Below are 27,959 nucleotides of genomic sequence, written 5' to 3' on the forward strand. Positions count from 1 at the left end.
TGAAATGGTCCTGGTCTTGACCTTCTATGCCTCCACTACCCAGCTTGTGATCAGTCCTGGTACTTCCTTAGCTATGGCTCCAAAATGCTCTTAAATTACACCTTATTAAAATAAATGTAAGTACTTCAGAGATGCTTGCTAATCCCCCAAACCATCTTACCATTCTGACAATTGCTTAATGTGTAAATACAATTTTTTTCTACATGCGGTTTCAGCTCTGTGTTGTAAAAACTGTCTTCTGTCCATTTTTCAATATCATGATGTAAATACTGCTAATGTTATTACATTTTGCTTGTAAATAAATTCTACCTCTTGACGTTTTTCTTTTTTCATTTGCATGTTGTAAATGCTACTGCTTTTATTATCATGTTAAAGTAAAAACTGATTCTATTTATTGATTATTTTTTATGTTTATGTTATCTGTTTTTATTGTAAAAATACTTCTGTGCTGTTTTTCATTTTGATATATTTGTCTTTGTCTGCCTAATCCCAGACCTGACTGAAAAGGGTTCACAGACCAACCCACCTACCCAGTTAACAAATGTGCTAGATAGATAGATAGATAGATAGATAGATAGATAGATAGATAGATAGATAGATAGATAGATAGATAGATAGATAGATAGATAGATAGATAGATAGATAGATAGATAGATAGATAGATAGATGGATAGCCCTGCTTCCCAATGACAATATTCTGGTGCCTTGATGAGAAAATCTCAGATTATCAGTAGCTTGCCTACATGCAAGCATTAACCTTCTGATCATGCTTGATCCCGCTACCCTCAAGTGCTGGATCTCCTTCTCTCAGCCCTTCCTGCACCCCTTATTGCCTCTTACTGTCTATTCATTTTCCTTTTTTCTCCTTTTGATTCCTCTCTCCATATTACATCCTCACTCTCCATCTTTCTGATCTCATCCATCTTCTCCAGGGGTTCCTGTGCTCCCACCTAACTCTGCTCCAGGTCAGTACCTCACTCCTTTTAGTTTCCCCCATCTCATCTGTACTCACTTCGTCCTCCTCCTTCCTACCCACTGTACCATGTTTTATTGCCCTCACACCCTGTAAGTTCCTCTCCAGCTGAGTTTCCCTTTTTTCGAGTCACTTGCTTCTCTGTTTCCACTCCTTCTCCTGTACTCCCCTTCAAAACTATCCCCTATTCTCATTTCCGACACCGGTATTCTGAAACCTGCATTTTGCATTTCAGACTCCATAGTTTTCTGCATTACACACAGCCTAATACCCATACCTGAAATACCTCACCCACCCTCACCTTTTTTTCCCTAGCCTATGCTACCCATATCTTAGCCTAGAAATCTACTTCACTGACACTGAAAAATGTTAGGAAAGACAACCAGGGGGTTGCATTGTGTCATATCTATCTCTGATTATTTTTTGTTGTAATCCAACCTAAACTAGAAGGAACTTTTCAGTTCTTGCTACTTTTTAACACCCAGAATATTAGCTATTACTTATGACTGAGCCTGTTTATTTAATTTGAGCTGATAAACCTCTTTCTGTGGTATTATTTTCCATTGCAGTGTGAATCATGGTTTTGAAGCCATGGTGTTGCAGCATTTAGCATTGTCGCCTCACAGCAAGAGGTTCTCCCGTTCGATTCTTGGCTGGAGTGCCTTCTGTGTGGAGTCTGCATGTTCTCCCCGCAGCTGAGTGATGTTTAAAGACATGCAGGTAGGTGCGTGCGTGAATGGGTGTGCCTTCTTTGAAGGTTGTGCGTCGGGCTGGCAACTCGGTACCGTAAAAAAATCAACTGCCAATCATTAGCGGACCGGAGTTCTGCTGTGGTGACCCCTAACTGGGAAAAGCCAAAAGACATTAGTTTTTTAGTGTGAATCATGGTTTCCCTGTCTTCAGTTGACATAAACAAGAATGACTTGCACTTTTTCTGAATGTTCAACACAGAACGTAACTCAAAAAAAAACCATTAAAAAACACAAACAAATTTTTTTGTACCCCTATATGAACTGTTGTCTCCAAACACTTTAATGTATATATACTCCACATTCACACTACAGTGGAGAAAAAAGCAAAAAGAACACCAAAGGTCAATGCCAGTTTGCACAATCAAACTGAATAATGCAAAGGGTACTGGGAAATTCTAAACTGGACAAAACAGCCACTTGGAGGAGTATGCCTGAATGCTGAATGGAGTGTAGGAATGTCATGAAGCGATAGTGCTGATTGATGGATTAGGATCTAAACTGACATATTTACATATTTTTTCTTTCCTCCCTATTCTGCTGCTTTTACTTGGTCAGATTTTCAGATCACTGTCACCTATCAATGCAGAGACATCGTGCATTTAAAACCAGTGGTAAACTTTGTAAAGGAATGACAAATGGCTTAAATTAGCTTGCAACAAGACTATTTGCAGCCTGACTGCCCTGACTGCTTGTGATGTCACTGGCTAATGGATTGGCTCTGGATTGGGTGGAAAGGGCTGATTAATGACAGCTCACTGATAACTGTACTCACCTCCAGAGATTTGGTTCCTATAATATGCATGGTAGGTTGAAGTCACAGCCTTAACTTATCTCACCTCCAAGGGAGTAAATCTCAGGCACTTGCAGCTACTTTTATCCTGGAACTTACCCTCCACTACAAGGCTCTGTTCTCAAGTTAGTTTGCTCCTCCACACAGAGCCTTATCTCTGAAAAGAGCCTTCTGTGGCTATATGAGCTCTGTCTTACTTCTCCTTTCTGTCTTCTTCACCATCGCTCTGCTGCACAGTTAATTTTCCACCCCCCCAACACACTGAGGAGATAAGCCTGTTCAAAAAGCCAGCAATGGAAATGTAATGTTTATCTGTTTCTTTCTTTCCTTTGATTATATCCTTTTTTTAAGTGTACCATTTTACCTAAATTCTCTGATGGTGTTTCTATATTCCTGAGATTTTGGTTAGGAACACTTAGAAAAACACAGGATATCATGAATACATGGTTGTGACATTGCAGTTTATGTGGGAGAAGCACTTCCTCATACAAGGTACAGTTATGGAATGAATACGGGTTTGTTTCTACATTTCAGGAAAGGAAATTCAATGAACTATTAATGGTACACTAAAACATTTTTATAAACAAACAGGCATATTTTATATGTAGATTTCTCTGTCTCTCAATTTATATATATAGATAAAGGGGTGTCATACCTTTCATCAACAATTTTTTCATTGAAAAGTGAAAAGTTGTTCAAAAATTACTGGCTTTTTTGTGAGATCAAGGAACAGCGAGGATCGGCAAGTTTACTCTTTCCCCACTATAGAGTGATCTCAGAGCTGGTATATAGAAATTTTGGGGGAGGGTGCAGGGGGACTATCCCCCTGCAAAAAACATGCTTTTATTTTTTTTCAGTTATGTGTAGATCAAACATTTGTGCTTCATTATTAGAGGTTAGATTTATTTTAGTGTCAATTTCATGTCCCATGGCATCGATCAAAAAGAGCCTGTATTATATACAACTATATACAAATTTACATATTTACAAAAAATTACATTAAATTTACATTCCTCCATCATTTACATCTTTTTGTTTCAGATTTATATAGATCCCGTCTCCTTTTTCCACAACCACCATTTAATTTTATGTATTATATTTGACATCATTCAATTTCCATTAAACATAATCACAAATAATCTTTCATTTCATATTACCCATACAAAATAAAACATATTCCTATCCACATTTTTGACATATTCCTTACTACATTTCTCATACAATCCATATTCAATTATATCCATGTTTTTCTGTTTGCAATCTCATATTTCTTTCAAAATATTCTTTTCTATTATTTTCCAATTTTTTTTACTCTTTTACATGTTAACTACAGTTTCTAATTCACCACAAAAATGACATATTCTTTCATTTACGTTTTTATCGAGCATATTTCCTTTTACAGTCAGTCTATTAATTTGTAACCTCCATAAAACATCTTGATATTCAGCATTCTTCATACATAATTTATTTCTTTGTTTTATAGCTTTTATTTTTTTCTGCTAAATTTCTCATGGATTCACACAGTGATGTTATATCATTATGTTTTCATACCATATTTTCTATTTTCTTTTATGTCCTCTGTTCTTAACTTCCATATTTTTACTTTGTCTTGATACATCTTCATTTTGTCATTTCTCTAATCTCTTTCCCTTTTATTTAATTTTATTAAATTCCACTCTCTTTCATATTTTTCTTAAGTAATCTTACTACCAGCTTGTCTTCTTTCCCATTTATCCATTTTAACACCCTATATAGATTGAACAATACCCTATATACTATAGGGTTCAACAAACCCAAATCCAAACTGTTTCTCCAAATGTTTTGGTATCATATATACTCCAGACATGTAATATATGTTTAATCCATATGGAATTAATCAGATACACTTTTTAAAAAAGGCAGTCTATACATACTCCACATAGCACTAAGTCCTATTGCTCAAGAAACCATTTTTTATTCCTATACCAAATTTTCTTTTGTTCCAAACTGAATTCCTTTTAACTGTTCATCTAATCCAAATCCCTTACTTTTTTCTCTATTCAGTGACATCCCCATTTCTTGTAAACTATTATTTACACACAAAATAATTTCTTCCATTGTTTTCCTGTCTTTGGTCTTAAGAATAATATAATCCACATTGGATATGATGACAGAAGATTCAATACCAGTATTCTGTATATACTGCACTTTTCTCATCTTTTCATATGTCTTTTTGATGGGTTCCTATCATATGATCGAAGTCTTACAACTTCAAATCATTAAAGAACGAACTTTAATGATCAAAGTTGTAAAACCTCGAAGCATATAACGGAAATCACCATAGAGCACGGAAAGGGAAGATTTCCCTTTACTGCACTGTAGTGTGATCTTGGACTTGGTATATGTAAGTAGCGAGGGGTGTACGGGGCGCAGCGGGCTTTCCCCCCTGCATAGATCGTTGTTTTGGGGTTTTTTTACTGTTTTTACTTTTTTTATGTGTGTTCAAAGTTCTGAGACTTCGGTCATTAAAGTTCGTCCTTTAATGATTTGAAGTTTTGGAACTTCACTCATATGATATAGACCCCTTTTTGACTATCCAATTCATTACTATTACAAATAAAATGCTACTCATTGGGCATTCTTGTTTTAAACCCCTATTCATCTCTGTTTCTTCACTTAACCAACCATTTATCAAAATACTTATTTTACTATTCCTATATTGTGATCTAATTACTTTCTGAATTTGTTTGCTAAAATTATATCCTACCATTATTTTCCATTACATCATGATCTATTGTATCAAATGTTCTACTTATATCTCCCAACAGTAACTTTCCTTCATTATTTTTTTAACATCATCTGCCATTTCCCTAATAATCATTAATAGTTCCTGACATCCTTTTCCTTTAACTCCATAGATATTCTCTTCTAATACCTTATCTGTTTTATTCTCTAATTGTATTTGCATTATCTTCATAAATATCTTATAATCAGTCACAGCAAGAGGTTCTCCCATTCGATTCTTGGATGGGGCGCCTTCTGTGTGGAGTCTGCATGTCCTCCCTGTGGTCGAGTGGCATTCGAAAGACATGTGTGAATGGGCGTGCCTTCATTGAAGGTCGGACGTCAGGCTGGCACCTTGGCACCATAAAAATATACTGCCAATCATTAGCGGACTGGAGTTCTGCTGTGGTGACCCCTAACCGGGAAAAGCCGAAAGAAGAACATTTTCTCACTTTTCTTCCAAATAAATCTCATAATTCCACTACAAATTTGTGTATAACAAGTAACATTCTTTAGCCATTCATTAAATACATATACTAAAATTTCTTTTTGCCATTGCTCCATATTCTTATACATTAAATAGCCTATAGCATCTGAACCTGCTGCAGAAATAATATTTACTTTCTTTATCATCATGTCAAATTCCATTAAAGTAGTCTATCCAGATCTTTATTTATTTCTTCTGTAAATTGCTTAACCTTCCATTTATTGTCATTTTCATCTCCCATTTCTTTATCTCTTTAACATGCTGTACTACAATATTCATAATAATTCCTTGTTATTTCTCAACTTTCCCATCTTTATTTTTCGTTTCTGTCATTATACCACGTTCTTCTTTTACTGTTTTACATAAATATGGAGATTCTCCTTTTTTTCTTGCAAAAAAGTATCTTTGTTTATGCAACATTTGTTTAATTTTTGCTTGATTTTTTCATCTATCTCTTCTTTTTTTCTATAATATACCTTTTAATTTCTCTCTTGTTGTTGTTGTGTCTTTCTGCTTTTCCCAATTAGGGGTCGCCACAGTGGAACTCCGGTCCGCTAATGATTGGCAGTAGATTTTTACGTGCCGAGTTGCAGACCCTGATGCACAACCTTCAACGAAGATACGCCCATTCACGCATGTCTCCACACAGAAAACGCTCTAGCTGAGAATCGAACAGGACAACGTCTTACTGTGAGGCGACAACGCTACCGCAGCACCACCACTGCAGTTACCTTTTCATTTGTCTCTAAACATTCTAGTACCTTATTCTGCATTTCCATGTATTCTTTTTTTGTCATATTCCATATTCCCATTGTATATAATTCTTTTAATATTTTTTTAAACACTATCCACTATTCTGACCAATTACAAAATCTCTCAGTCACATGATCTTTCCCTAATTCTAATGTGTTGTCTTTTCCTTTCTCATTCCACACTTTATAATTTATTCTTTTAATCCCTTTCCAATTTTTATATGTTCTTTATTTTCTTCTATTTCCATCCATATTGCCATATGATCCAAAAATCCTGTTTCCCCTGCTTTTTTCTATGACTATTTCTATACTTTTAGAAACTAAGAAATAATCAGTCTCTATTTTAACATTCCCTCTCCTATATGTACTCATGTTTATATTCCCTAATACTAAATTCCAACATTTCATGATTTCCCTCATTTTTCTTATCTACCCTATCTTTTTTTTATTTTTATTCCTTTAAGTCACAATTGAATTATAATATCCTTATTCAATATTGTATAATTCAGTATGTCTTGAAACATCGTTGCTCTCTCTTTATATTTTACATGCGCTTATACTGCTATTAAGTCTATAAATTCTATTTTCCCATCTACACTAATAATTATCCTAATCTAACTACGTAAAAGCCAATATTGTAATTGCTGTTATATAGTTCAGCTATCCATGCACAGGTTTCTCCTCCCAAATTCCATATTATACCTCCTCTCCAAAAAATGATGTTTGTAATCTCTCTTACAACACTCTAACACTCTAGTTCTGGTTAATAAACTTTTTATACTATTAACAGATAAAGTTCTAAGATGATTTGTTTCTCTCCTTAATCTATATGGACTTATGTATTTTTATTAATTTCTTTTAATTTTTAATTTCAAGCATGTGCCTTGGAATTTCCTTTTTTATGTTTTACTCTTTTTTCCAACATTTTTTCTTTTTAACTGCCATTCAGTCTATATTTTCCACATCACTAACCTCTGACTTACTATCTTCTTTCTGTATATTATTTGTATTTTCTACAAAATCACTTTTTTCTTCCTGTTGTAAATACACCTTATTATTTTTTCACCTTCACTTACATTTTCTTCTACAAAAACTTTTCTTTCTGCTCTTTGGTACAATCCATCCATAAATGCCCTGTCTATTTACATTTATAACTTCATTTCACATCTTTTGCATCATATCCAAACTCTCTACATACAAAACATTTCTTCTTATCACAATTACCTTCAAAATGTCCCTCTTTCCCACAAAAAAAACATGTTTTCCGTTGTCCCTAATGCTTTACAAGATCTCTACTTCCTTCAACATTAATCATGCTTGGAATATGTACAATTTTATCATTTTCCATTTTCAAAATAACATTGCAATTCCATCCCCAGCCCATAGTTCTTTGTTATCAATTACTTTTGAAATGTTTTTAAAATCTTTACAAACATTCTCTAATAAATATATTTTATAGTTTCTCTTTTTGTCTTTGTTCAAAAATGTATATACACTTTCTTTTGTGTTTCATTGTAAAAAATCTTAATCATATAGTTATTCTGTGGATGCACATCTTTTCTTTTACCATACTTCCTCCAAAAAGTCTCTAGTCCTGCAGCAATCTCAAAACAAATGTCATAATATGTCTCTTTGTTTCAGAATAAATGCTTTAACCTCTTGTGCTTTGATTCCTAAAGGCACAATCACTGTATCCCATATTTCATACCTGACCATCTGTTTGTCTTCCTTACTCTATATATGAACAGAATATTTTTTTCCATTTTCTCCATCTTCCTACTCTGTCTTTTTTCTTTTCTCTTCTGTCTTACTGCTTCTGCAAATGTTTACTTATTAATATCCTTCACCTCTTCCTTTTGGATCTTGTCCATAATCTCACCCCAGGATAGCCCTTTTCCAGTCTCTGGCTCACTTTCGTCAACCAAGTCCATCAATAAGTCATCCCACAACCCTCCTGACTGGAGGGCTGTAATAATAATATCCTCTTGTTACCGTCCTCTCTTCTTGAATCCTTAAACAGATTTTTCTGAAAAAAAAACCCTACTATTTCTCCACTACAAACTCTTTTGTGCTAAACATCTCCTCTGAATATTTCTGCAACAACCCCATGGAGTCAGAGTTCTCCTCAACTCCTGTCTCACTGCCTGCCAATTTGCCACCAGCCACCACTGCACCAGGAATGGAACGTGCAGACGCACTCATCAGACATATAGACAGCAAATGTGTGTGTGTGTGTGTGTGTGTGTGTGTGTGTGTGTGTGTGTGTGTGTGTGTGTGTGTGTGTGTGTGTGTGTGTGTGTGTGTGTGTGTGTGTGTGTGTGTGTGTGTGTGTGTGTATTTTAGATATTTGAGTGTCTGGAGTGTGCTGCATGACGTCTCTTGTACAAATTCATGATGAGTGCCTTTTAAGTGCCTTTAAGACATTCTATAAAGAGTAACCTTGGTGTCTATTTCTCATCCAGTATTGCAGGATTTGCTCTTCAGACTAAGGGAGTATGGAGGTATGGCAGCCCCCACAACACACACACACACACACACACACACACACACACACACACACACACACACACACACACACACACACACACAGCCTTTTCAACAATCTCACTCACAGACACACTTACTCATTCACCCATCCACCCCCACACACATCTGTCTTATCAATCCCCTAACTAACCATCCTACTTTGACTACCCAGGTAGACATACAAACACACACACCAAAAAACACTCATCCTTCTACATACATTCAGACATGCAGCAATAGGCAAACACACACACACACACACACACACACACACACACACACACACACACACACACACACACACACACACACACACAACACAACCTTGCCACTAAACTCCCTGTTAGTTACCTCTAATATGGTCTTACCCACTGGAAGCAATGAGTGAATGTGAACTTTTGGTCATGTTCATATACATAGCCCATTGACATAACTTATGCAGCTGAGCAATTCACTGAATCTTACAGGTAAATAAATGTCTTAGTGCAGGCACTTCCAGGGGAGAGGACATGGCTAATCAGCATAGGCCTCTACCTTGGGGTGCCTCATTAGCACTTGCAGTAGGCCATAGAGACAGCTCACCATGCTGGTGTACCTCTTTGTGTTACAGCACTGCAGATTAGCTGTCTCTAAACCAGAAATTGTTATCCCAAGGATAAAATATTATTACCACTCCTAGTAACCATTCAGAATTATGCCCATTGTTTCCTATTCATTTCAATAGGATGCTATAACCACATTGTTTACATAGTTTCTACTGAAATGGTATTTAGTTTTTTTTCCTGTGACTCTTATGAATAGACTGTCACGTGGGTGTTTTTTGACTCCATTTCTGAGGTGATATTTAATGTATGTTCTGAATATATTAGTTAAGTTTTTTGGTATTATTTCAGCAGCACAGTGAGGATTATTTTAGGACTTGTCAGTTTCATAGTTTAGTTATGGTTTGAGGTAGTGTAAACTTAATTTTTCCTGACAAAATCAGACTATTGCTTTCTTTTGCTAACAAAATTGTGTTGTCTTTCTGTTTCTATAGTTGCTGGCTGAATTATGGGGAGAAGAACTTGCCAGTTTGCTGTCTGCAGAAGAGAATGTTGATGCTGCCCTTGATGACTACGATAGCAGTGAAACAAGTAGATTCCTAGATGGTCAGAAACCTGAGTGGCGATCCCTAAGGGACACTGTAACTGAATCCCAGCCTAGTAATGACCGTGTCTGGCTCCGCTTTTTCAATGACTTTATGAGTAGTCAAAAGATGTTTCGTGGTAGAACAAAGAAGGCACCATCCCGAGGGTGCTTTGGAATGAAGTTGGACCGAATTGGAGCATTGAGTGGATTAGGATGTTAGAGACGACACCTATTTGGTGGTAAAAAAAATTTTTTTAATTTTTTTATTAGGAATTGTTGTAAGTAGTATTTGAAAATGTAAATCCATAAACCATGCTTGCAGTAACTGCAAAGCCTTAATAGTGATAAAAACAGTGATTTTTCTTTGGAAAAAATTAACATTATTTGATTTCTTTGATCTTTCTTTACTTTAGCTTACACTGGATAGCAGTCATTTACCTGCTGTCAGTTTGCTAAAGATGTAGTACCCAAACAGATAAATTAAAACAAATGCACAGATATCTGCAACCACAATATACTTAGATGGTTAATTTACAGTGCGAGTTGCAGGTGCCTCATCAGAAAATCAGAAAGTGTCTAGTGGTGTCCTTCAGTGTTCAGTGCTGGGACCGACCTCTGGCTAACAAAGTTTGCTAATGACTGTAAACTTCAGGATGTTGTTAAGTTACCAGATGACACCCAAACACTTTAAAATGCATAATCCTTAGCAAACTCCTGGTGTACTAAAAATGGGATCAGACTAAATGCTAAAAAGTGTAGTACTATCACTTTTGGTAGACAACCCTTCCCCTCAATATACTGTGTAGACAACACACTACTACAAAATGAAAATGTAATCAGTGACCTGAAAACTTGGGTTGATAACTCCCTCTTTTTTTTTGATGATCATTTAACAATGGTTGACAGGAAATCATTTTATGGAACACAGATGATTGTCAAAGGAATAGCATCAAGGTCTAAAGAGGTAATCACTGTTCAAACTACTTTCCCTCAGTTGTCCTGTCTGAATATAAATTCTTACCAAGTTATAGAAGTATGGGTACAGCTTCATTATTTGGAAGTCATTCTTCAATCATGGTAAGTGTTTCTATGAGTATTTCTCTTACATCAAGACGTGTTGGGCAAAGCTGTCTTAAGGAGGTGCATTCCAAGTGTACTGTGAGAAGTAGATTGTAGCCTTTTAAGGTTGATAAAAGACACCTTCCTGGGCTCATATTCTGCGTACACTTCATTACTATTTTACTGTTGTGTGCCTCATATATATGTAATTAGCTACAACCCTATTTAAACTGCATTAGACTAATAACTGAGGCTAACACCCTGTTTGGTATGTACCTCTCCAAACATCTGCACCAACTGGATAGGCCATAGAAATACCTCACAAAGAGAATCCCTGGCCTCTAACACCTGTCCTATGTGGACAGGCTCAAATCACTATCACTCTACTCAGTACTGTACAGCTTGTTCAGAGGTGATCTGTGTCTATAAGGCAATCTTGGACCCTGCCCTACTAAGAGGCTCCATATCCGTAAGTCTAACACCTCACACATTACCAACTCGAAAGGCCTGAATCACCAATATGCGGCATCAACAAAACCTGCTGGATAGACAGGTTTGTCTCCCAGAGGCTGCCCCGTTTCTGCAATAGACTTCCCATACACATCAAACAGAGTACCTCGCTGATCCTCTTCAAGCACAACCTTGATGAATGGAAGGGAAACCGCAAATTTGTCCCAGGGCTTCCACCTGTGTCTCTCATTGACAGGGGCAACAGTTCCTGACTGAGGTTTATTTTTTGGGATAAACTCTTGGCTAGGCTTGTAAGGGCCCCAGGGCCATTAGCCTAGTAACCTCCTATGATCCTGCGATCCTATGTAATGGTCAAGGTTATTGCTTACTTTTACTTCTGTAATTGTTTTGTGGGGAATATGTGCTCAGTGCACATACCATCCCTGACATTTTCTTAAAGATTGTGGGTAGTCATGTATAAACTGTAAGCATAAATCATGCATGTTATATGGCCTAATAGGATAGGAGTTTTTTACAGATGTTTTACAGTTATACAAGAACAAAGCTAACAATTCCCTTGTTTTCTATGCCAACAGAGCAATGTCTAAAAAACAGAACGTAAAAAAAAATAAGTGATGGATCTGGAGGCCTATCCACAAAATTTATGGATGTGGAAAATTAGGTTGTATTACAGGCCCTCCATCTCCATGGCCGACAGCTTTTCACTGTCCATGCCTATGACCAGCTGTTCCATGTCCATGCCTGGCTGATATGGTCAGTGATTCATACATACATATATACTTACATACCAATATTTCAGGCAAGGGCAATAATGCCCTTCTAGCCTGCCAATATACTAGAACACTCATTCATATAATAAGTGTTCAAGCTGCTCTTAAAAATATCTAAACCAGTGTTTGTTTTAATATAATTTCGTAGTCTATTCCATGCATCTGTTTCTTTCTCAGAGAACCAATTAGTGCATCTCTCATTCTTATATAATCTCTTATACAAGATGCCTGATGATTGTCTTCTACTAATGACTTATCACTAACTTAATCACTATCAACATTTACACTATTGGAAAGGTCAGTGTCTGCTGAACAACTTTCGCATTTACATTTTTAGTCTAGCTGTTATGATTAGAGAGTTATGAACATTTATTTTCTGTATGGTATTACAAATGGATTATCTGAAAATAAGCTCAGGCTGCACTGTTGTTCCTATGGTGGAAGTAAGCAGTCAGCATTTTCTGAGCTGCTCCAGAGTGAATGAATTAATAACCCCAAGCATTTCCCAATGGTAGTTGTCTCTATATGCCCTATATACTTGGATAAGATCTCTTAAATATCTGTTTGAAACACTGTGCAAGTTAAGATATTTTAATCTTTTATAATAGCTTTAATTTTCACATCCATGGATGCCTTTTGTATATTCCACTTTACTCCTTCCAATTTACTCATGCCGATTTTCTTATAAGATTTCCATATTACTATTCCATGTTCTAATCTAGGACTTATGTAACTTACAATGATTTCATTATTTCTGATTTCCTGTATTTTATAAATCTTTTTATACAGCCTACAGTTTTATAACTGTTATCAACCAATTGGATGATACAATCAGAAAACCTCAAAGCTGGAGCTACCCATACTCATCCCTGCTGCTGGCTCCTCCTCTGACTCATCTGCCTCAGTTGGTGCTGCCTGTGGTGCTAGAACCCATGGTCATGTAAAAGGTTTTCCTGCTGCAATTGCTTCCTAACTATCATATTATGTAACACAGCACATACAGTCAGTATTTTTGCACATGTGGTGGGGTCATTCTGTAAGGCAGCACTGGATGTATCCGGAGAGTAAAAGTGTGACTTCAGCAGCCCAAACACATATCCTATAATATTTCTGGTTTGCGATAATGCATGGTTAAACCCCTGCTCAGTTTGATTGTGTAGATTTCTGATGGGTGCCATGAACCAGGGTTCTATGGAATTTATAACATCTTGCAAACCATTAGTAAAGGCCCAGGTGTGCCAAATGTGTCAGCTGTGAAAGCTGCCTAGGTGGCCAGCACACACAATGTAGATGATACCTTGTTAATTACAACCCACCTGGCAATTCACCAGGTAGGGGCCTTAATTTCAGTGTGGTTACAGTCTATGGCCCTTAGAACCTCAGAGAAATAGTAAATGTCACAGAACTCCAAAATAGTGTTTACTACCCCCCCATGGTATGGGGAAACCTTTTATGCGCTCCCACGTGCTGAAGCATGACATTGAGGAAATGATGGAGTATTCTTTTTTAATACATTTATTAAATTATTACTTAAGACATAAGCAAACATTTATTAATATAAAGAAAGCAAACTATATTAATATGTTTCCAGTTACATACATTATCACATATGTTCTTTTTTATAACTATCATCAGTCTTATAGTACATAAATTGCTCAATTCCTGCCTTCCCTTAAACCTCTCTGATCCTGTTGAACATCATTCTGCATGCACTGTTGTCAGTTTCCATTTGTTTCTATGTAATTTGCTCCTTCCATTTTCTAAAGTCCCTATTTCTAGTTCTTTAATGTCTGTTACAATATTCAATATTTCAAATACAGTGACTTTGATTTCTGTTTTCCAGTAATTACTTTCTTGGCAGCCACTAGAATTAAACTTAACAAGGCCTTACTGTGTCTAGGCAATTCAGATTTCATGTCCCAGTTCAAAATAATTATTTCCTTAGTTACACCCATTTGGTCACCCAACACTTTTGACGAGTACTCAGAAAATTCCAGCCCCCCCCTCTTGCCTATTCTACTTCCAATTATCCTTAATGGCAAGATTTCCTTTCTCCATTCACATGCCTTAGCTTTTAGAATACTTTCTAATACTTAATGAATATAATATTCTGTGTGGCTATAATTCTCCTTAAGGATCTGCCTCCAAAATCCCACTTTCTCCTTATTTCTTAATTTCCTCCTGCTTCATCATCATCCCTTTCCACTTTGAACTATAACCTTCTACTTGTGCTGTGTATATGAGCCTTAATTGTTTAGCTCTAAAATATCCCTTTAAATCGGGTAATCCTAAACCATCTTGCTCTGTTGGAAATATCAACATATCCTACTTAACACTTGCTGTCTTCCCCTCCAAGATAAATTCCTTCAACTTTTGATTAATTATTGACCATGACTTCTCTGGTTGGTAAAATATACCTGACCTGTATGTAAACACAAAAGGACTAAAAACATTTTCACTGCTAGTATCTTACTATCCATATCCATAAACAAGAGCTTCCAGTTTCTTAGCTTTTGTAATATCTTTTGTTTAGTATCTTCCCACATATCCTTAGCTGCCATAATAAAAGCCTTTTTAATCCATACTGCAAAATACTTCATCTTATTGTGACCCCAGAAATATGGGGTCTACTTCAGTTTGTTGAACGCTTAATTGAACAAATTGCTGTTCATCGAACCCTATTCAGCCGAAAGCTCAATTAAGCAAATGACAATTTCAGTGAAAATTCTCCCGGGGAAAGAATGTGGTTGGCTGCTATTGGGTATTTGCCCTTTCCCCCATTGTAGTGCAATCTCGGAGTTGGTATATTTAGTTGGGGGGGGGCATAGCCCCCCCACTTTGTAGAGTTTTACATTTTGTTGTCTTTGTTACGTTCGGATGCTGGCCCAGTGGTTATTTTGCCTGGGAAAGTTTTCGCTGAAATTGTTGTTCGCTTAGTTGAACTTTCGCTTAATTGAGTTTGATGAATAGCGATTCACTCAATTAAGTGTTCGACAATGTGATACAGACCTGAAATTTGGGTATTGCTGAATCAATTCATGTGTGGTTGCATAATTTATAGTAATAGCCTTTGTTTTATCTTCATTTATTTTATATCTCAAAAAGATGTGCAACTGTCTCAAAATGTTCCACAACACCGAGATGTCCTTTTCTGGTTTTATCAGGTACAAAGTAATATTGTCTGCAAAGAAAAAAAATCTTGATTACTATACCAAATATAGCCTTGAATTTCTGAGCCCCTTATCATATATCCTCCTAATTAACCTTATTATTGTATCAAGAAAAGCAAATGCTTCTACTGCCCTAGTCATAAAAATCACAATTTACTCTGTCAAATGCTTTCTCTGCATCAAGACCCACCAACAATAGCAGCATTTTCTTGCATTCTGCTTCCCTCTGGATCATCATTGTTATATTAATGTTGCCAGATGTTAAGCCTCCCCTCCGCAAAACCACATTGATCTATATCTATCAATTTTGCCCACACCTTTGCCATTCTTTTAGGTAGTATAAACACAAACACTTTATAATAATGATTTAAAATTGAAATGGGTCTATATGAAGCTGGATCTGACAGGTCTTTACCATCTTTAGGTATTATAGCCACCACAGATTTCTTCCAATATGTTGGTGCTGCCCCTCCTTTTAAATAAATCCTTCTACGTCTATATCATTTTATTCCCTCCTAACTTCCATACTTCCACAGGAGTACCATCTGTTCCTGGAGGCTTTCCTGAGATTGATTATATATAACTGTTTTTATCTCATCTTCCTCTATTTTCACTGTTAATCGTCGAGGCTCATCTAACTCTAACCATGGCATAATTGAGTCTTCCATAAATATTTCCATTTGTGTTCTTTCTTGATTTCCACATTTCTCTGCTTTATACAAATTTTCATAACATTTCTGAAATACCTCTAGTACTTCTACAGGATCTCTGGTTATTTTTCTTGTTATAGTCTTACTAAGTTTGGTGATAACCCTTTCCACTTTCTGTTGCCTAAGTCATTGTGTTAAAGGTTTTTGTGCTCTGGGGTTATTATCAAAAAATAGTTGCTTAACAGCATTTTTCTAAACTTGTGCATATTATCCAGATACTCCCTTATCTTCTTAGCACTCTGCAGTTGTGCCTCTTCTAGTTCTGTGAGATTTCTGCAGTACTTTAACCTTTATCAGCCTCTCTACATAACTCATATTCATTCTTAAACTTATCTCTTTCTCTTTTATTTCTACCCTATTTTTAAACCTCACTCTCATTTTATCCCACTCAGTAGTTATAAAGTCTGAAGAAATTTCTATCTTCCCTAATAACTCTTGAATAACTTCCATTACTCATTCCTTAACTTCCTCTTTTTAATATGTAGGAATGAAAGTACCAGTGTCTTATTTTTACTTCATTACCCTGCATTTTTATCTTAGCTTTTATTGGTGCATGATGTGAAACAGTTATTGGATATGTGTTGAAGCTTTCATATAAACGCATGTGTTCCTGTGAAATATCATTTTTATAGCACATAAAAAGGAGAGCACTTCATGTAAATTTGACCTCGTCTAACACAGTTGTTATACCTTTGGAAATAATATTCAAATTTTCTTCCAGTTCCTACTATCACATCTTCCATACCAAATATTTTCATAAATTTCTTCAGAAATCACCCTCTTTTTTATATTTTCTCTTCAGGATTCCCCTGATACATCCACACTGTCGCAAATCAAATACCAGTCCCCATCTATAGTAATATTCTCTGCTGAAAGCTGATTATTTCTCCCCCAAATTTTTTAAGCTTCATAATAACAGTTTATATATATATATATATATATATATATATATATATATATATATATATATATATATATATATATATACACACACACACACACACACACACACACACACACACACACACACACACACACACACACTCCAGCATAATCCTCCTCCCTCACCAGCACTGGTAGAGATTTTAGTAGAATCTGGAAAAGCATATAAATATTGCACAATATCTATAACTATTAATCAGGTGAGGTTAGAAATGACTGGGAAGAGAGACTGGCTAAGCAATTTATAAAGGAACAATGGGGGAAATACATGTATGTTTCCTAAATATGTAACAAAATCTAGAAGCTTTACCGTCTTTGCTTGGAAGTATTTACATAGGTATTTTATACCTCCAAGTAGACTCAAAAGATTTTTTTCCTCAAGTAGATGGCAAATGTTGGAGGTTTAATGGGAAGAAAGAGGTAACTGGGAACATATTTTTGGGAATGTAGTGAGCTGGCAGACTTAAAAAAATCCCTACTCTATCAGAAATATTAGGTGAGCAAATTGGCATAACTTAGGAAATGAATTTTTGAACTATGATACAGAATCAGAATTGCGTAGATATAGTAAGGCTTTGCTGAGTCTAATTATGGTGGCTGCCAAAAAAAGCAATTACTAGAAAATGGAAATCAGAGTCTAAACCAACTGTTCCAGAAGTAGTGAATATAGTAACAGAGATTAGCAGTTGGAAATAGGATCTTTAAAAAAGGGTAGGAGCAAATTATGAAGGAGCTATGTAATGTTTGATGGACAATGCCTCCATAGATTATAAGTGATTTATAATTTTTGCAACAAAATATGTCAATATGGTTTGTTTTCCTTTATATAAACGTATGATTGCCTATGTCATAAGTGATAATTTAATAAAGACGTTTCTTGTTTAAAAAATCATCCTCACTGGCCAATAGCCCCTTACTACCACAAATCTACAATTATTATCTTTTCTTTCTTCTAACACTATTGGAATTCATCTAGCATTTAGTATAATTGCTCCCCTTTTCCTTTGTTCCTGATATTCTCATAGGTTGATAGGTAGGTACGAGGCTTTTGGCCCTAGGGCCTATATAAGCCTAGCCAAATGGTACCCTGGCTTTTGCCATCCAAGAAAATGATTTTCCTGTGCCCCTGTCAAGCAGAGCCACAGAAGTGATGCCCGGGGTGAATTTCCTATCTCCCATCCAATCATCAAGATTTTTCTTGAAGAGTGCTAATAAGGAGCTTTGTTTGATATAGATAGGTAGTTTATTCCAGAGTATGGGAAGTCTCTGGGACAGGAATGTATCCCTCCAGCATGTTCTGTTTATTCTGGTGACAAGGTTTAGGTCCCTAGAGCGTGTAGCTCGGAGGGATTGGGATTTCGTTAAGTGGAGCATGTCCAACAGCTCTGGGTTTGACATAGCTTTGTATGTTAGGCAGAGATCGCCTCTGAGTAGGCGATATGTGACAGAGTAAAGCTGGAGTTTTTTGAGACAGTCTGCATAGGACATCAGTTTGAGGCCTGTAATCCTCTTTGTGAGGTATTTCTGTGGCCTTTCCAGTTGTTGTAGATGTCTTGTGAGGTACATACAAAAAGGGGAGTTGTACTCTATAAAGGGTCTAATGAGTGATGAGTAGGGGGGAACAATGACCTCTTTTTTCCTGGATGAGAAACCTTTTATGATGAGGTGTGCCACGTAGAAGGATTTCCTGACTACTGTGGCGATGTGATTATCAAAGGAGAGACTACTGTCCACCTGTGTCCCAAGCTCTCTTATCACACTTTCAGTGTTAAATAGACTACCGCCTTTGTGGTAGTTCATGAGTACAGAGTTTTTACCAAAAGCGATGACAATACACTTTTTGGCATTGAGCTTGAGGCCATGGCTTTGACACCAGGCATCTGTCTCAGTGAGGCCCTTTTGTAGGATGTCCACATTGTTAGGAGTTTTGATTATGGCTCCTAGTTTGCAGTCATCTGTAAACTTTGTTAGCCAAAGACCTTCTGTGTTAGCCTGTACTTCAGAGAAGTAGATACAAAACAGGAGAGGACCTAGGACTTAACCCTGTGGTACACCACTTGTCACTGGTCTGAAGTTGGATTTAGAGTCTGCTACTTTCACAGTGTGGGTTCTGTCAGTGCGCCAGTTGGCAATCAATCTTGTGACATAGGGATTTATACCTAGTTTAGTGAGTTTATCTATAATTCCAGAGTGGGGGATGGTGTCAAAAGCCTTGGCGAGATCTAGATAGATAAGTTGTGTGAACCACCTTACCCTCATCTACAGCTTTGGTGACCGCTTCAAAGAAGTCTATCAGGTTTAGGAGACATGATCTGCCTTTTACAAACCCGAACTGGGTAGGGTCCAGAGTTTGGAGATTACCAATGTCATTGTTTATAAGTTCCATGATGATACGTTCCATTGCCTTGCAGACCAGGCTCGTTAGGCTAATGGGGCGGTTGTTCCCGGGTCCGTGGTGGCTCCCCCTTTGTGGATTGGGATAACCATTGCTGTGTGCTATTCAGTGGGCACAAAGCCTGAGGTGAGGCTATGATTGAACATGGTACTTAGGTGGGGTGCCAGTTTGTTCTGTAGTTCATGTAGAACGCAGCCTGGGATGTTGTCATGTCCCATGGATACTGTGTTCTTGGCTTTGGAGAATGTGTTTTTTACCTGTGCAGCTGTGATTATAGGAACTTTGCATTCTTCCGGTATAGAGGTGGGCCCTTTAGGGGATAAGAGAAGGGTAAAGCACTGAACCTATCTGCCAGGATGTTGGCAATATCAGTTGGTTCTATATATTTAGTGCCATTGTGCTGTAACTCAGAGCAGATCTGAGTGTTGCCCTTAAGATTTTTAACATAGCTATAGAATGCTTTGTGTTTGTCTTTAGAATCAGTGGCGATTTTGTTTTCGTAACTAGCTTTGGAGGATTTTATGAGGGATCTCAGCTTCTTACTGAGGCTGACCACAGAGTTCCTCCATTCATGGGATTTTACTCTTTTTTGCTTCTGTTGTAGAGTTTGTTTATGCAGGGGACCACCAGATTGGCTTCCTTTTTTTGGAGGATAGCATCTTGGTTCTGTTAGGGATTGTACAATCCATGCACTTGTGTAAGTGCTTATAAAGTGCAATTGTATAGGATTCAGCAGTCGTACCTCTATTGTCCATCAGCATGGGTGTCGTGAAGTTTGCTACTTCTATCTTAAGAAGCATGAAGTTGGCTTTGGAGAAATTTTTTATGATGGTTTCTCTAATGGGGGGTGGGGAGGGGGGATGTGGATGTCTAGGGTGATTTGCTTGTGGTTGGATATGACCAACGAGGAATTGACCTCTGGTGTGGAACACCGGTTGCCCATGTTGGTAATGACCAGGTCTTGGATATTGCTACCCCGGTGGGGGTGTGGATAAGTTGATCCAAGGTGTTGGAATTTATGAATTCCAGAAAATGTTGAGCACAAGAGTTGGTACATGAGTTATTTTCCCAGTTAATGGTGGGGTAGTTGAACTCGCCCATTATTAGGGTGTTAGGTTTTACCCCAATATTTTCCAGTGTATCAAGAAATGAGGAGCGAGAATCCTGGGGCATGGTACGGGATCTGTAGCAAGCTACAGTTTGGATTGCGGTCTTGCCCAGAGTTAGTTGCACTTGGATAACCTCGGCTGCATTATGCTGAGCAACTAGCCTGGAGTGTGGATATCCTTAATGAATATGGACACACCTCCACCCTTAGTGCTTTGGTCCAGGTTAGGTGGCTGAAAGGTGTGGTATGAATTATAGCCTGGTAATGCAGGGGTGCTCTCTGGAGCCTTGAACCAGGTCTCTGTCACTGCACAGATGTCGATGTTTTCCATTTTTAGGAGTGCCTCGAGTGAGGGCATTTTGAGGTTTAAACTTCTAGCATTAAGTAGCATTACCCTATTCTGCTGGATATCCATCCTAAAATCTTTCCTTATCAAATTCATATGGTCATTTCTTTCCAAATGTGTCTCCTTTGGCATTGCTATTTGCACTGTGTATTTCTTAATATAATTTTATACTCTTTCCTTTTTATATATAACTCTAAGGCAATGCATGTTCCAAGATAATATGTATACTGTAGCCATTATGATAAGAAGTTATTATTTCCACCAGGTCTATGTTATGTCCTCGAAAACTGAATTTGCTGAACTGCATCTACATCGGAAATGCAGTTCAGCAAACTGATAATAGTGAAACCATGGTACAGTGAAGATTGGAAAATTTGCCCTTCCCTCACTGTAGTGTGATCTCAGAGTTGGTATATATAATTAGCAGGAAGTGTGTGGAAGAGAAAATATGCTGAACTGCATTTCCGATGCAGATGCAGGTTGGCGAATTCAGTTTTTGATAAGATAATATAGGCCCGTTCCCACCTACTATACATGACAGTTTTTTTGAATATGTATTCCACTTTTCTATTACATGCACCCAGTAATGTTTGGCAGGCTAATCTTTTAGACAGTTCTTTCTTGTCATCACATTTGAACCTATAACACATTTTCAAGACTTTTTCCTTTAATAAAAGCCCTCAAACAAACAAAAAAAAAACTAAATAAATTTTCAGAACACAACCATAACCTAAAAAAAAAAAATTCTAAGCTTGTTTCCTGCCTTTCCTGTAACTAGTCTAGTCCAGATACAGATTTCCTGTATCCAGGACTGTTTGTAAGCTTCTGAGCCCCCCAAGCCTTTCTGTGTTGTAGGGAAGCCTTCTAGCTTATCAGTGGGAGTGGTAAGCACTAGGTAGCCTATCTACCACAGGAGGAGTGGTTTCTGGCTCAGAAATTGTAGTTTATTGGACGTTTGGGCAGTTTTTTTCCATCTCTTTAAACTTTCTGGTTTAGAAGCCTGCATTTGCACTTGTTTCCTGCCTTTCCTGTAACTAGTCTAGTCCAGATACAGATTTGCTGTATCCAGGACTGTTTGTAAGCTTCTGAGTCCCCCAAGCCTTTCTGTGTTGGAGGGAAGCCTTCTAGCTTGTTAGTGGGAATGGTAAGTACTGGGTAGCCTATCTGCCACAAGAGGAGTGGTTCCTGGCCCAGAAATTGTAGTTTATTGACCGTTTGGACAGTTTTTCCATCTCTTTCAACTTTCTGGTTTAAAACCCTGGATTTGCACTTTTCCCCTCCTTTCCTGTAACTAGTCTAGTCCAGATACAGATTTGCTGTATCCAGGACTGTATGTGAGCTTCTGAGTCCCCTAAGCCATTCTGTGTGGGAGGGAAGCCTTCTAGCTTATCAATGGGAGTGGTAAACACTAGGTAGCCTATCTACCACAAGAGGAGTGGTTTCTGGCCCAGAAATTGTAGTTTATTGGCCGTATGGGCAGTTTTTCCATCTCTTTCAACTTTCTGGTTTAAAAGCCTGCATTTGCACTTGTTTCCTGCCTTTCCTGTAACTAGTCTAGCCCAGAAAAGACTTGCTGTATCTAAGACTGTTTGTAAGCTTCTGAGTGGTGCCAAAGTCTGCTCTTCAATTTTTTTTCCTTAGATCTGCTAGTTCTCTCCTCTCCTGCACTTTTACTAGCTTATTAGTCTAGCACTTTACCAGACTTCTTGTAGCAATTATTATAGCACACAAAAGTGCTACCAGCACTAAACATTCTACAAGGAAACAGCTCCAGTACTTATTATTAATGCCCACCCCTCCAGGCATGTCTAAAGGTCAGTTCCCTGTGCTGTTCTACTATTAACCTGGTGAACTTTGGCATCTTGAGGCAATGTAGCAACTGCCTCATGTACACCGACAAACCTCTACTCTTACCTCCCAACACTCAGACTTGTGAGAGATGCACTTATATATCCAAACTGGAAGCCACGTGCTCTCCAGCCAAGACTGGAATAGCTGGTCAAGAGGATAAGGTCAACACTTGCACCACACCACATGGAACACATAGCCCTCCAGAACACACACCAACACTGCCTTCACATAAAAACACAATCCACACACCCAACTTCATGGAGGCTCTCAATAAAAATCTACCCAAACAGCAGAGACCTCCAAGGCAGAAATACACTCGACCACCACAACACAACACAACACTAATCATGAGACACATAACTCTCCTAAACAGTGTGACACTCAACCAAAGCCCCTAAGGCAAAACAGCATGCCCAACATACTAGTCATAGGTGACTCGATAGTGAGGCACACTGATGTCCAACTCACTAGGTTGAATAAGGAGAATGTAACTGTCAGATGCCTGTCAGGTGCCAGGATCCACCACATAATGCACGCACTCAGGTTCCTGAACAACAGGTACAAATATGACTCTGTCATTGTACATGTCGGTGTGAATGACCTGAGACATACCTCCCTGACTACATGAAAAGAGACATGGAGGAGCTCTCAGATTATGTATCCCAGTGGGTATGACCCTAGCCCTGAGCAGCATCCTACCATCACCCAGAATGATACCACAGTGCAAGCAGAAAATGATTGATTTCAACAATTAGCTAAGTTTCTGGTGTCATTCTAAGGGGATCCAGTATCTGTCTGCCTGGGATGACATGATTGACAGACCTCGATGCTTTGCCAGAGATGGCCTGCATCTGTTACCCCTGGCCTTCCAGATACTGGCCATAGCTCTTACCACCCCTATATTGCCTTTTTTATGTGGTGTCCCAAAGACCACATTACCACCGTAACAGCTACAAACAAATGCAATCTGAGGGTCATTCTGCTCAATGCTAGAAGTCTAAATCTCAAAATGCACTTGCTTGAAGCACTCCTTAAAATGGAGAACATTGACATTTCTGCTGTAACAGAGACCAAGTTCAAGGCAGCAGGAAGCACCCCTGCACTACCAGGATTTAACTCATTCCACACCTTTTGGCCTCAGAACTTAGATCGAAGCTCCAAAGGTGGTAGTGTTTCCAAATTCATAAAGGATGCTCACACCTCCAGAATGGTAGCCCAACATAACACATCAGAGATACTTCAGGTGCAGCTAACACTGGGTAAGACAGCGATTCAGGTTGTAGCCTGCTATAGGTCCCCAATCATGCCCCAAGACTCATACTTCATGTTCCTAAGCACCCTGGAGAATATTAGGGTCCAACCTAACACTCCCATACTGGGTGACTTCAACTACCGCTCAATTTACTGGGAAAACTACTCATGTACCAATACACTTGCCCAACATTTCCTGAAATTCATTAATTCCAATGCCCTGGACCAGCTCGTTCTTACCCCAGTAGAGATAGCAACATCCTTGACCTGGTCATTGCTAACATGGGCAACTGTTGCTCTACACCAATAGTCAACTCCTCCCTAGTTAGATCCAACCACACACTAATCACCTTGGAAATCCACATCCCTCCCATCCCCCACCCCCCCAGAAAGGTAACCACCATAAAAAACTTCTCCCAAGCTAACTTTGGGGTCCTAAAAAAAGGGGTGGCTAACTTCATGGCACCCATGCAAATGGAGAATAGTTGCATGGCCACCGAATTATACACCAATGCACTGTACGAACATGTACACAAATGCATGGATCTCACCATACCCAATAGAACCAAGACACTCTCCTCCAAAAAAATGAAGCCAATCTGGTGGTCCCCTGCCTTAAACAAACTCTACAACAGAAGGAAGAAAGTGATGCGGAATAAGGTGAAGTCCCAAGAATGGAAAAACTCTCTTATCAGCCTCAACGAAAAGTTGAGATCCCTCATCTTATTATTTCCACCAGGTCTATGTTATGTCCTCGAAAACTGAATTCGCTGAACTGCATCTACATCGGAAATGCAGTTCAGCAAACTGATAATAGTGAAACCATGGTACAGTGAAGATTGGAAATTTTTCCCTTCCCTCACTGTAGTGTGATCTCAGAGTTGGTATATATAATTAGCAGGAAGTGTGTGGAAGAGCAAATATGCTGAACTCCATTTCCGATGCAGATGCAGTTCGGCGAATTCAGTTTTTGATAAGATAATATAGGCCCGTTCCCACCTACTATACATGACAGTTTTTTTGAATATGTATTCCACTTTTCTATTACATGCACCCAGTAATGTTTGGCAGGCTAATCTTTTAGACAGTTCTTTCTTGTCATCACATTTGAACCTATGACACATTTTCAAGACTTTTTCCTTTAATAAAAGCCCTCAAACAAACAAAAAAAAAACTAAATAAATTTTCAGAGCACAACCATAACCTAAAAAAAAAAAAATTCTAAGCTTGTTTCCTGCCTTTCCTGTAACTAGTCTAATCCAGATACAGATTTCCTGTATCCAGGACTGTTTGTAAGCTTCTGAGCCCCCCAAGCCTTTCTGTGTTGTAGGGAAGCCTTCCAGCTTATCAGTGGGAGTGGTAAGCACTAGGTAGCCTATCTACCACAGGAGGAGTGGTTTCCGGCTCAGAAATTGTAGTTTATTGGCTGTTTGGGCAGTTTTTTTCCATCTCTTTAAACTTTCTGGTTTAGAAGCCTGCATTTGCACTTGTTTCCTGCCTTTCCTGTAACTAGTCTAGTCCAGATACAGATTTGCTGTATCCAGGACTGTTTGTAAGCTTTTGAGTCCCCCAAGCCTTTCTGTGATGGAGGGAAGCCTTCTAGCTTGTCAGTGGGAATGGTAAGTACTGGGTAGCCTATCTGCCACAAGAGGAGTGGTTCCTGGCCCAGAAATTGTAGTTTATTGACCGTTTGGACAGTTTTTCCATCTCTTTCAACTTTCTGGTTTAAAACCCTGGATTTGCACTTTTCCCCTCCTTTCCTGTAACTAGTCTAGTCCAGATACAGATTTGCTGTATCCAGGACTGTATGTGAGCTTCCGAGTCCCCCAAGCCATTCTGTGTGGGAGGGAAGCCTTCTAGCTTATCAATGGGAGTGGTAAGCACTAGGTAGCCTATCTACCACAAGAGGAGTGGTTTCTGGCCCAGAAATTGTAGTTTATTGGCCGTTTGGGCAGTTTTTCCATCTCTTTCAACTTTCTGGTTTAAAAGCCTGCATTTGCACTTGTTTCCTGCCTTTCCTGTAACTAGTCTAGTCCAGATAAAGACTTGCTGCATCTAAGACTGTTTGTAAGCTTCTGAGTGGTGCCAAAGTCTGCTCTTCAATTTTTTTTCCGTAGATATGCTAGTTCTCTCCTCTCCTGCACTTTTACTAGCTTATTAGTCTAGCACTTTACCAGACTTCTTGTAGCAATTATTGTAGCACACAAAAGTGCTGCAAGCACTAAACGTTCTACAAGGAAACAGCTCCAGTACTTATTATTAATGCCCACCCCTCCAGGCATGTCTAAAGGTCAGTTCCCTGTGCTGTACTACTATTAACCTGGTGAACTTTGGCATCTTGAGGCAATGTAGCAACTGCCTCATGTACACCGACAAACCTCTACTCTTACCTCCCAACACTCAGACTTGTGAGAGATGCACTTATATATCCAAATTGGAAGCCACGCGCTCTCCAGCCAAGACTGGAATAGCTGGTCAAGAGGATAAGGTCAACACTTCCACCACACCACATGGAACACATAACCCTCCAGAACACACACCAACACTGCCTTCACATAAAAACACAATCCACACACCCAACTTCATGGAGGCTCTCAATAAAAATCTACCCAAACAGCAGAGACCTCCAAGGCAGAAAAATACTCGACCACCACAACACAACACTAATCACAAGACACATAACTCTCCTAAACAGTGTGACACTCAACCAAAGCCCCTAAGGCAAAACAGCATGCCCAACACACTAGTCATAGGTGACTCGATAGTGAGGCACACTGATGTCCAACTCACTCGGTTGAATAAGGAGAATGTAACTGTCAGATGCCTGTCAGGTGACAGGATCCACCACATAACGCACGCACTCAGGTTCCTGAACAACAGGTACAAATATGACTCTGTCATTGTACATGTCAGTGTGAATGACCTGAGACATACCTCCCTGACTACATGAAAAGAGACATGGAGGAGCTCTCAGATTATGTATCCCAGTGGGTATGACCCTAGCCCTGAGCAGCATCCTACCATCACCCAGAATGACACCACAGTGCAAGCAGAAAATGATTGATTTCAACAATTGGCTAAGTTTCTGGTGTCATTCTAAGGGGATCCAGTATCTGCCTGCCTGGGATGACATGATTGACAGACCTCGATGCTTTGCCAGAGATGGCCTGCATCTGTTACCCCTGGCCTTCCAGATACTGGCCAAAGCTCTTACCACCCCTATAGTGCCTTTTTTTATGTGGTGTCCCAAAGACCAAATTACCACCGTAGCAGCTACAAACAAATGCAATCTGAGGGTCATTCTGCTCAATGCTAGAAGTATAAATCTCAAAATGCACTTGCTTGAAGCACTCCTTAAAATGGAGAACATTGATATTTCTGCTGTAAAAGAGACCAAGTTCAAGGCTGCAGAAAGCACCCCTGCACTACCAGGCTTTAACTCATTCCACACCTTTCGGCCTCAGAACTTAGATCGAAGCTATAGGGGACTTGCAGACATTGGACCCGACCCAGTTTGGCTTCGTCAAGGGAAGATCATGCCTTTTGAACTTGGTCGACTTCTTTGAAACAGTCACCAAGGCCATTGATGAGGGAAAGGCAGTCCATACAGCCTACCTTGACCTTGCAAAGGCTTTCGACACAATACCCCACTCCGGTATTGTAGAAAAACTTACCAGCTTAAATGTAAACCCATATGTCACAAGATGGGTTGCAA

At 38.6% G+C, this 27,959-nt stretch overlaps 1 protein-coding gene across 1 annotated transcript in view; it reads left to right on the forward strand.

Annotated features, from left to right (window-relative positions):
• The window catches only part of LOC122805819 (C-type natriuretic peptide-like), a 72,812-nt gene that overhangs the window by 21,071 nt on the left and 23,782 nt on the right, over positions 1–27,959 (forward strand). Inside the window, exon 2 of the mRNA XM_044076080.1 lies at positions 10,080–10,410. Within this exon, the coding sequence (XP_043932015.1) occupies positions 10,080–10,391 (312 nt within the window). The 3' untranslated portion in view covers positions 10,392–10,410. The remainder of the gene's footprint in view (positions 1–10,079; positions 10,411–27,959) is intronic.

Source organism: Protopterus annectens, chromosome 7.part0 (assembly GCF_019279795.1).
Source record: "Protopterus annectens isolate FY-2018-M chromosome 7.part0, PAN1.0, whole genome shotgun sequence".
Lineage (NCBI taxonomy): Eukaryota > Metazoa > Chordata > Ceratodontiformes > Protopteridae > Protopterus > Protopterus annectens.